The 12079-nt window shown below is 43.5% G+C and overlaps 1 protein-coding gene across 1 annotated transcript in view; it reads left to right on the forward strand.

The window, feature by feature from the left end:
* The window catches only part of NCKAP5 (NCK associated protein 5), an 826259-nt gene that overhangs the window by 754455 nt on the left and 59725 nt on the right, over nucleotides 1–12079 (forward strand). The window contains exons 16-18 of the mRNA XM_033113039.1: nucleotides 4428–4742; nucleotides 7189–7325; nucleotides 9696–9828. Coding sequence (XP_032968930.1) covers nucleotides 4428–4742; nucleotides 7189–7325; nucleotides 9696–9828 — 585 coding nt within the window. The remainder of the gene's footprint in view (nucleotides 1–4427; nucleotides 4743–7188; nucleotides 7326–9695; nucleotides 9829–12079) is intronic.

Genomic DNA, 12079 nt, shown 5'->3' on the forward strand with positions numbered 1-12079 from the left:
CGAGTCCCTGACTGTCCACACCTCATTTCATAGGTACTTATGAAGGAGGCCTTCAAATTCACTACATTTGGCATCTGTAACTTTTAGAAATAAAAATGGCTTAATAGCAGGTGCTTTCTGAGTTTAATGTCAGTGCACACAATTCTCAGAGAAGTCAGGAATACCAAAAGTCCTGTTTTATAGAATCTGGTATGACATTAATATGAAGGGAAGAAAAATGACTTAAAGGGACAGACACCAGAAAATGCTGTTCTCTGAAGGGCACCGGACGTAGACGTGCTTCATCATTATCCCTACCCCGGATCCCTCCTCACCCTATTTCCTGCCTTGTGTGATAGATGGGCCATGCTAACATACATGGACTTTGCCGTCTAGGATCTTTCCTCAGAAAAATCACTGAAAAGGCAACCAGTAATCTCACTTTGCTTTTTGAGTCTCCATTTGAGGGGATTGGATTAAGTGCTCTCTGAGCCGCAAATACTTGGTGGGAAGAGAGTTCTTAGACAAAGCCAGAAAAACATGGCCCTTGGAGGCAATGCCTATCATTGCTCAGAGAGGTGAGATACATGCCAGAAAAACCTTGGCATGGAAGTCCACTGATGCAATCCGAGAGGGCAGAGGGAAGAGATCAGCAGGAACCACGTAGATCAGGATGTGTAGTCATCTGCATAAGGGAAGCAACTGCCTGGATGCAGGGCTTGTTGTCTGCAAACTCCAACCTCAGGATGGGGAGCATGGGAACCAGCTAGAATTCCGGGCCCTGCACCAATTGCTGAGGAGAAGCTGAGTGCCTTGCCTGGGATCAGTGGCCATTCTGTGAGCTTTCTGCTCACAAGGCTACCTCAGTGGCGATTAACTGAGTGGACCCCACTTCCACATCTACCTGTGCTTTGGGGCAGGGGGAATCAGTGTAGCTCAGTGGTTAAGTGCCTGATCATTGTATCATTGTAGTCATGCAAGCCTGGATTCAAATCTAAGCTCTTTATTTACGAGGTGTGATCGAAAAATATGGTGAATGTTTAAATTTAAAAAAATAATTATTACAATAACAAATACATTGCCATTAATCCCCCTCAAAACACTCCCCCTCGCTTTGAACACACTTGTCCCATCATTCTTGCCACTTTCTGAAGCAGTTCTGGAAGTTCTCATTAATGAGTGGCTTTACTTCATCATCCATCATGACAACACTCTGTGTCACACATTGCTTCTGGTACGGCAATTTCTGTCAAATAAAAACATTATGGTGTGTCCTCATCCACCTTATTTACTGGATCTGGCAATGTGCGACTTCTGGCTCTTTCCCAAAGCCAAAATGACCATGAAAGGTAAACATTTTGAAGCAATTCTGGACATTGAGGCAGCCACAACAGAGCAACTAAAGACACGAAAGAAGATTTCTGAGACTGCTTCAGAAAGTGGCAAGGACGGTGGGATAAGTGTTTTCGAAGTGAGAGGAAGTATTTTGAGGGGAATTGATGGTAATGTGTCTTTTACTATAACATATATATTTTTTAATTTAAACATTCACTGTATTTTTTGATCATACCTCCTATATATAGCATATGGCCTTGGGCAAGTTACTTAACCTTTTTGAGCAGTGATTCCTCATTTGTAAATAGTGATAATAGCTCTTATCTTTAGGATTGTAAACATGATACAAAGAAAGCAGTGACCTCCTAGTAGCTGTGATAAAGCAGCCAAACTTGATCTATCTTCACAAAAAGAAGAGAGCCAGAACATCCTTCCATGCCGAGCACTCTTTGGTGTAGGGGGAGGCAGTCCTGAGTATGCTGGGAGGAAATTATTATTTCCAGGATGCCCAGGCAGGCATCCTGGGCAAGTAGGGACTAACACACCTCAGCTGTTATAGACATGAGTCTTTGATTCCCATCCTCAAAGACTGGGTCGGTTCTGATGAAGATCCTCTTCTGTGTGAGACTGAAATAGTTCAGATATTTAGAATTGCCCCAAGGACAACATGTGGACATGCTAAATCTTGGGTGTTGTGTAAAATGAAGAAAGGACACTGGATTCTGAATAGCAAGATCTTTCTTTCTGAACTCTCCTGGCAACACCTCCCATGTAAACAGCGTTCCAAAAGGCCATTCTGTAACAATTAAGTCTCCTTAATTGAGGAGGAAATGAATAGAGAAAATAACAAATAATCTGTAAAGCTGGTAGAGAATAAAGCTAACTAGGTGGAGACCCTGAAATGAATGGGGCTAAAACTTAGCCCTTGTGATCCTGGAACGATCTCGGACCACAGCCCTATGGTCCAGGGCTCCTGTAGTCCATGGCCAGTCTCTGATATCCGAGTATATGAGATGGCTAAATGGCACTATACCAGAGACAGGCTATCTGCATCTTCCTACTAGATATCACTTGGGAGACTGAAGCCTCTTTTTGGGGGACCTCATTTTCCTAGTGCTTCCAAAATCAAGCACCAAACCTACTAGCTCCTATAAAAGCCAACTCTGTACTCATCCCCTTTACTGTTATCTTAGTATTAGGAGATTCCCAGAATTCTACTACTCAGAGCAAACAGGTTTTTAGGAAGAAGGGGGTGGGTGGGCAGATTCTGAAGTTCAGATAATTGCTGAGCATCAAATGCGATTGTATAAGAAACGTACTTAAGGATAAGCTATTTACGTATCAGGTATCTACTGATACCTAATACTCATACAGGTATACTAAGCATTTTGTATGTGTCACCATTCATTATTTCATTCTTCCAGCTATGCTAGGTATCATTCTAAATTTTAGAGATTTGATGGTGAACATGTATTTATCCTCACAGCAACCCTATAAGGAACCTGGGACCTCAAGAGATTAAGGATCTTGTGCAGGGGTTTACACAATTAGTTATTGGCAGATACCACACTCCAGCCACTGTTCCATAAGGCACCACCAAAGTGTTAGCTGCTGAGCCAATTGTTACAAAGGTTACTCATATTCTATTATATTCCCCATACGATGCTGAGTTGCACCTCTTACCCAGTCCTTAACTTATAAGATGCTGGTATAAACTATACTAAGGATGTTCCATTCTAAGATTGTCATATAAACAGGACATGTTTCGGGGTGACAACTAGATCTTGGAAGCTGTCTCATTGGCTTGGATAAACCACACCACCATTTCAGAAATTAAATATGTAATATTTTTTTCAGATATTGTATGTTTGTCTGTACATCAAATTTTTTGAAGATGAGAATTTAATTAGCAGACTATGTCACACACATGGTAAAATCATCCTAATTTGTTTTAGGGAATAGTGGGATCCCTGGGAATGACAAGAAATCCAAAAGGTACTGATGAGCTTTGTGGTTGCATGAAGTGAGAGTGAAAGACAGAAAATGGCCCTATAGTCTTCTCAGTAAGACTTCAAATGGCAACTCAGTCAAACGAAACCCACGTGGTAAATGACGTTACCACCAATAAGGTAACTTTTGGGATGACCCTTATAGAATTACTTGTCCTCACAGTCAATCTGAGAGGCCACAGCCTTAGTTAACAGCAGAATGAATGATAAATCGTGCAAGGGATACACACACAATTACCTTTGTTAGGACATTATTTCAATTTGTTATGCTCATTACTTTTATTTCAGATAAAAAATTTCACTTAATTGATTGAAGTCATATGATTCCCAATTGAAATAAGGGTGATCAAAAATAAGTTTTGGGGGCGGCCCGGTGGCTCAGATGGTTAGAGCTCCATGCTCCTAACTCCGAAGGCTGCTGGTTCGATTCCCACATGGGACAGTGGGCTGCCAACCACAAGGTTGCTCGTTCAATTCCTCGAGTCCTGCAAGGGATGGTGGGCAGCAGCCCCTGCAACTAAAATTGAACACCGCACCTTGAGCTGAGCTGCTGCTGAGCTCCTGGATGGCTCAGTTGGTTGGAGCGCATCCTCTCAACCAGAAGGTTGCCGGTTCGACTCCCACAAGGAATGGTGGGCTGTGCCCCCTACAACTAGAAACGGCAACTGGACTTGGAGCTGAGCTGCGCCCTCCACAACTAAGACTGAAAGGACAACAACTTGACTTGGAAAAAAGGCCTGGAAGTACACACTGTTCCCCAATAAAGTCCTGTCCCCCTTTCCCAATAAAATCTTAAAAAAAAAAAAAAGTTTTGGTCTCTAATGACTATTCTTTTTCTATTATAATTCTAGAGAACATGTATATTGTACATGTGACTCTTGCTGCCAGTAACTGCTGGCCTTCTTGCCTTATGTTTCATGAAGGGAATATTTTCTTGTTCAAGAAAATGTCTACTTCATGCCACTCCCTGGAAATTTGCTACACCATTAATGATATTTCTTCCTTCTAGATGTCTCCTCTCCTCCAGATCAGATCCAGATGCTCATGATCCTTTTATCCTTTTATGTGAGCCATCTTTAATCCTCACTATGTTACTTTATCTAGAATCAAACTGCCAGATGAGGACACTGGACAGTGGGATTGGAACCTTCCCACTCCCAGACTCAGGAAATCGCTCAACAGGACGGTACATATGCCAACCAGACTCCCCAGAGGACACTGAGCCCATCCTGTCTCTCCAGCCAGCCCTTTGTACAGCTCCTTCCATGAAAGCCCAGACCCTTGAACGAGAAGTGCCTTCCTCTGCTGACAGCCAAGGCTCTGCAGACAACGCTATTGTTCATTCCATGTCAGACCCCATCATGACCGCCAGGGGGATGCGACCTCTTCAAAGTCGCCTCCCCAAACCAGCCTCCTCAGGTAAAATGCGTATTACCTTCCAAATTAGATTGTTTTCCCACCAAAGTAATGCACTTGCTGACAAAATGAAAAACAGGCAGCAGAAAAGGTTTCCACCAGGAAGTCAGTGAGTGACCTCTTCCCAGTGGAAATGTGAATGCATGAAAATCCTTGTATGTCCTCAACCAAAAAGTAAAAAGACAAGCAGTAAACATTGTCTATTCTTAGTATTATGTTAAGGAGTACACACACATATAAAGGAAACAAGCATGTAAGCACAGGTATATGGATATATAAATTGATTCAGAAAAAACACACAACACATGCATGGGTTTTTATCTTTCAAAAGTTAACTCTGAATATAGACCAATTTAGGCTCAAGACATAATTTAACTGAAATGTTGTTTGCCCTCTAACCAGAAACGTATGTCTTCTGACATAACCCTATCCTCTTAAAAAAGCTTAGTTTGATATATCAGCAGTAGATTGTGTATTAACTGCAATAAAATGGAGTGAGCCTTCCCTCTGAGAAATACCATCTTTGGTTGCAGTCAATTGAAACAAGCTTTCATGGTTAAAGATAGGCCCAAGCTAAGGGTCAAAGTTTTTTTTACTGTTCCTTCAAGATTAAAAATATTTATTGCAGCTCAGGATTGGCACTACATAAATTTTAACTTGTATGGCTTATGTTGCATTTATGACATAGATAAGCATACGAAATAGAACTCTAAAGACTTTCATTTGTGATTTGATGATGAGAAAGGAGCCACAGTAGAGATTATACTATAGGCTTTGGAGAAATTAGAAGATTTTTAAACATCTTTGAATGAATGTGATTGGGCTATTCCCATGGCTAAATCCTTCCTTCTTACAGTAATAACTAACTGCCATGAGTGTGTCATCGTACACTTCATTTCAAGCAAACGCAATGTTTTAAAAAACTGGAATGCATATTATTTTTTAAATAAATGCATTGTTAATTAATGACACAGCCTCCAGAGAGCCAGGGGTGAAATCTTAGTTATAGATTATGTGCTCTAAGCCTGAATAGTCCCATGTGTGACCTCCATTCAGCGGCAGGCTGCCGAGTAGATGCCATGATTAAACACTGTCATTATAACAAATTGAATAGAACCCACAAGCCTTGAATTGCTTCATAAGAAGGGGATAGAGGAAGGAGATTGTTCTGATCTTGCTGCTAATATTCACTGTACCGGTTTTCTAAGGTTTGTGTCTTAATTAAATTGTCATGAAGAGTTGTAAAAAAGTAGTATATGTCAGAGAGTGAGTCGACACGCTGCAGGATACTTTTCTGTCACCCCTCCTGGAGCTTCCTGTCCACCAAATGAAATTGTCACCGTGGTCCAGAGGCAGAATCAGCTTTCCAAGGCTTCTGTTTTCTGTGTGGCCACTGGTTACTCATTTTAAAAATTAAGGAACGGAGAATTAGCTGAAACAAAAGGGAAGTGGTTTAGAGCAGACATTTCCTATTTAATGAATGCATTTAAATTGGTTTTTCTCTTGTCTCCAAATAAAAAATGGAAGTCAGTGTAAAATCTCAGAGTGTTGATGAAAATACAATTACTTCGCTTCTGTTCACAAGGAAAAATGCTGTTGAGAAGCTATCACAGCATGCCCTGTTGATAATCATTGAGGGTGTGGATAATAACAGCAATTCTCCTTTCTGGCATGAGAAGGAATACACTTTGCAGGTTAATCTATTACGGGTAATGGAGGAACTTCATTTAATCGCTCTCTGCTAATTACATCCTCACTACTCAAAATGTGATCCCTAGGCCAGCACCACTGACATCATCCGGGAACTGGTCAGAAACGCAGAATCTCAGACCTCACCTCAAACCAACTGAATCAGAATCAGCAATTTAACAAAAGCTCAGCTGATGCACATGCAAATCAAAGCTTGAGATGTGCTGCCCTGTGGGATCTTTAAGGGCTTCTGAGCAAAGTTTCCCAGACCACACTATTCAAAGTGACCTTCACAGGTATTCTAGGAAAATAAGCGTGCCCTGCTCACATAGGTTCGGGAAAAGCTGCAAATGTAAATCCTCCCTTTGCAGATTATGACAATCTACATTACCACAGTGAAGGCTGTTTGGTATTTGATGACCAACATTATTTGAGAAAGAATCGGTGCTTCCCAAACGGTTTGCCCACCGAACCTTTACTAACATGAAAAGCCTACCAACATTTTGTAGAGAAGTGGTCCAAGGACAGTTTGTCTTCTGGTCTCCAAGGTGGACATCCTCAAGATATCCATAATTAGGCAGTCATATCCGTTAGGACAGACTTGCAGGGGACAGAATGTTGAGAAATGCCGCTTTCACCATATTTGGACCTTATTTTTAATTATTATTATTATTTCTGAATATCTCTCCCATCCACCTCCCTAAACTTGTAAAGAGTTGAAGAAAACTGATTGTGATTTGATATACATTTCCTCATTTAGGAAAAATCAATTTCCAAAAGCGGGATGAAGCAGAGCCAAGGCCTCAGATTTGCTCATCACTTGAATATGCTGAAAATACAATGGCGGGGGAGCTGCTTCCAGACTGGAGGGGTGAAGACCCCACCGGGGAGACCCAGGTAAGGGGGAGACTGATGGAAGGGCCCCCTTCACCTGTTGATCCTGATTGTGAAAGGTGAACTTCTTAAGCACTTTTGCGATCAGTGTAAGTCAAACCCAGACCCAAGGCTCACCATTTTTCCCCTGAATTATTAAGTAATAGCATGGGTTCTTGGGTAGAAATCAAAGTGCTTCCACGGATCTGCACCCAGATTCTTGACGTATGGATGCTCTGCCCTGATTAGACATTAAGAAAGGCATTCTCTCTCCCAAGCTGTAACAGCACCATTAGGAATAATTTGATGATATTTTTTCCATTATCTCCTCAGTTACGTTCACCCTTACCTTATTCCTAGGAGACAGATAATGCAGGTATAATTAGACTCCTTTTAGGGGTGAATGAACTGAGGCCTGGAGTGGTTCAAACGACCTGCCAGGAACAGTGAGACCTGCATTTCTTCAACCCCTATCATTTGTGCTATGGGTTCTTCATGTACCCTGAGATAGCACACACTGGCCTCCTGATGTGTGACTAGACCTAGGGAGAAACTCAAGGGTCAGGGAATCCTTGATCATCCCTCAGGCTTTTTGGTATTCCCTCCTATGCCCCCTCTCGTTTACCAATTCCAGCGAATTACTTGGGCCATGTGCAACCTGTTCACTATTTCTCAACTTGTCCTGTGTCTGGCCCACTTCACGGCCTTTGTGGTGCCCAGCAGTGAGAAATGGTGGGAGGAAGGACATGGGAGTTGGTTATCAGAGCATACCAGTTCTTCCATGACCCTTTCTGCTTCTGCTGCGTGGGCTCTCCCAATTCCGGCACTGGGGAGAAAACCCTAAAAGACACTCACAGTTGAATTGGGAAATAGTTCGGAAACAACAGGTGATGACTGTGGCAGAGATTCAGGCAATTCCAAGAAAGAGAGAATTCCTCACTGTTGGCCAAGAGGAAGCTGTCCCCTCTACATATGATGACAGGGCACTCCTCACCCAACATTCACATCCCCCAAAACACACACCTTTCTGGGGTCCCTTTCCTCATCATCTTCCACCAGCTCTGTCCATTGGGAATCCTGCCAGCTTGTAAGAATCACCACTGTGGCTTGGAACTTAGAACTCTGCTTCACTGACTGCCAGGGAGGGAAAATTTGAAGCAAGAGTTAGCTTTATATTTCTAGTATCCAGCACAGTGCTTGGTTCCATTCGTGTTTGTTGAGTAGAGGGATGAAAAAATGCATCTCATCATACCCAGAATGTGTTACTGGGGTCCTACAGGAACTCTAGACATGGGGCTCCCCAGAACCACAGCCAGGAGACTTGTCACCCTTCATGGACGTCATCTTTTCCAGACTACCGGTACCTCCTGTACTGAGCTCTGTACTTCCAGAACCTAGCATACCGCTTGGCACACAGTAGATATTCCTTAAGCATCTGTTTAAATGGGTAGATGAATGAGTAAATGAATGAAGGAGTAAAGGAAATGAGTAACCCCAGCTGAAAGAGTTTCCATCCCAAAATGTGTTTTTATAATTTCCAACCAAATGACAGTCTCCCAAATAGACTTATCCCGTACCTGTGCCTGAACTGCCTGGGATGGACGGGGAAAAATGGGCTCTGACAGGGCAGTCCACAAACATAATAAAAGTAGAATCCAGACACCTTTGATTCTACACATAGGAGGTGCAGACCCAGGTCCAGTATTCTGCTTGTGTGCACAGAGGGCAAAACTGTTCATACAGTATTAGCAAGTCCTGAACACGGCATGATCACCACACCGCTGACATCTTGGGGGGTCAGGCTGTGTGTACGTGAGAGCGAAAGGGGAGACTGAGTCCCGGGACCTGTGAACTGTCAATAGATTTGAGGATTATGTAGGATTAGCAATTGTATCCTTTCCTAAAGCCTCCTATCCTTTCAGGGGCTGGAAGAAAATTATAAATTAGGCAAACATTTATTCTTTTGTTCCCAAGGTTGATTTTTTTCATACCCTCTGGTACTTGAAAGCCAATGATTAAAGAGATCAGTTAAATAAATAAGCCATTAGCTTAGAACAGCAACTCTAATAGGCACTAGAGAAAAATAAGACCCTATAAAGAAGTGTACGAAATGCAGAGCAGGTAATATGGAATCTTTCCTATGGCGGGGACGACGGCAGAGAGTGGTCAATGGCTTCATTAGCGCAGGCCTGTTTCTGCAGCTCTGGTAATTGAATAGACTGCTCCAGCCCCGCAGACAGACGGGCCGAGCCGAGGTGCTCGTGGGGGTGGGGGTGGGGGCGTGGGACTGCACACAGCAGCAGCCAAATGTGAACTGCTTCACATCCTCACAGGATTTTCTGCCCCAGCTTGATTTGTGTGAATAATCTTAACAGTCTCGTATTACTCGTTTAGGACAAGGTACCCAGAATGTGTTCGTACGCTGTCAGCGGTGGCAGCGCTAGTGACAGTGACCCGGACTATGGAAATAATGGTTTTGGAGCTGGAAGGGGCAAGTTAGCGAAAACAATGAAGAGCGCCACCCCAGGTAACGCCCCGCGAGCACGCGGGACATTCAGAGCTCCCCGCTCTCCGGAGCACTGATGACACCTGTCATTGTGCTCTGCCTCCACCTCGCCCCCGACCCCCACCCCTTAGCTCCATGTCTCTCCTGAGATCTGATTTTCTGGCACGTACAGAAGATTGTCCGTGCACATCGATTTGTTTTCTGGTATAATCTTCATGACATGGCAGGGCCGTCTGTAAGGATTTCATTTCCAAATCTGGCATGTCCCAAAAAGCCTCCAACTGAGTTATCTCAGTAATGAAGCAATGATGATAAAGACACGTTTGTTCTTAATTACACACTTTGGCAAGTTAAATCATCCAGCCCTGGATAAATTCTATCCAGCCCTGGATAGAATTCCCAGGGTCTCTGCTCATATCAGGCTGTGTAGCCCTGGACCTGTCAGCCATGCCATTATGGACAGGTCTGTTTATGAGGGTGAAACTCCCTCACGCGATATCTATTTGATTCAGAATTGGCAGTAGAAAAACCATCATCCGGAAGCATTTAAAAACATGTATATTCAGATGGCATTTCCTTACAGATACAAGAGGACCGATGCACACCTAACACCAAATGTGACCTGAGGTCTGCCTTTCTTCTAATCAATTCTGGATTGTCAGAAATATTTTAATGATGCAACGGAGAATCTTTTTTTTCATACTAATCGATCTATTTTTTTCTCAAATACTAATTCAGCAATTATATAATGAAACCATGACTTTCTTTTTTAAAACAAGACTGATATGTTGCTTTAGGGAAAAACATAATCTAGCCACCATATGTGTTTGCAATATTCCAAGAGTCTTGGCATTTGTGACACGTGGGGGTGAGAATGGCTCTTACGAATGGCCTTTAACCAGAGTCTCCACTCTGCTCCTTGCTTCCTACCTGTCATCACGAAGCAGGGCCAGTGGTTGAATCCTGCCAAGGCTTACCAAGAAGAAAGTGGAAAATATCCCTGGCATTTTGTTTAGGTTGTTGTCCCCATGAGTTCTCTGTGGTTTATCAGTCCCTCCGGTTGTGACAGATAAAGAGGGACGGGCGTTCATCATCGTGGGACCTGCCCAGTGAAGCTCCTTCGGGCCAGGTCAGCTCCTAGCCCACCTAGTCCAGCTCCAAGCTTACCTTGAACCTATCGTGGTTCCACAGCGAATAACCTCACCTCCCTGACCCTCAACTGTTCCATCCAAGAATGATTTCCAGGGCCCCTTCCAGCTCTAAAACACCATTCATTTATTGAACAAATATTGATTGAAAGCCTCCTCTAGGCCAGCTTTCCAACAGTGAGTAAATGCACAAAGATCCCTGCCATACAGAAAACGATCCATGTACTAAACTAGTAAATGTATCTAGTTGGTTGAAAGGAGATGAGTGCTATGGAAAAGAAAAGTAAAGCAGGATACAGTCTGGGAGAGTAGCAGTGCTGGGAGTGGTGGTGGGAGGGGGAGAGGTTAAAACTTAAATAAAGCATTCCAAGCAAGGCTCTCTGAGAAGGTAATGTTTGAGTACAGAGCTGGAGGAGGAGAGGGAGTGAGCCAGGGAGATATCTGGGGGAAGAGCACTTTCGGCAGAGGAAACAGCCAGTGCAGAAGCGGTGAGAAGGAGCAGCAGGAAGCCAGCGTGGTTGAGGCAGAGAGAGTAAGCTGGAAGACTGGGAGATACAGTCAGATAGGCGAAGGGGCCAGAGCTGGTAAGGCCTTGCTCACCGCCCTTCCGAGGACTTTGCTTCTTCTCTGGGAGACATCCATGATGGCCTGTGGGCAACTTGGAGCAGAGATGTTTTCAGAGGAACACTCTGGCTGCTGTGTCGTGAAACCTGAAGAAGCATGATCAACGAAGAGGCTGTTACATCATCCAGGCAAGGGATGTGAGTGGCTGGGCCCCAGGCAGTGGCAGTAAGGAAGTGAGCAGCATTGACTAAGGGAACCCTCCTCGGTGGTGACAAGTTCTTACCACACTGTCCAGCACCATGTGGCCCGTGAGCACTTGACATGCAGCTCGTGTGAGTAAGGAACTGAATTTTTCAATATAATTTGTGCTGTAATTGTCCTAAGAGTTCTCACTTGAGCCATACCTTTTTTCTCTACTTATTTATTTTTTAAATTTTTATGAACTCACATTTAAGTGTGAATAGCCACCCATGGCTTCTACAACACAGAGGGTGAGAATGGACTGATTCCTAATCAATACAAAAGTGAAAGAAAAGGCAGAGTCAAAGATGACTCCAAAG

Source organism: Rhinolophus ferrumequinum, chromosome 8 (genome assembly GCF_004115265.2).
Source record: "Rhinolophus ferrumequinum isolate MPI-CBG mRhiFer1 chromosome 8, mRhiFer1_v1.p, whole genome shotgun sequence".
In the NCBI taxonomy this organism is placed as follows: Eukaryota; Metazoa; Chordata; class Mammalia; order Chiroptera; family Rhinolophidae; genus Rhinolophus; species Rhinolophus ferrumequinum.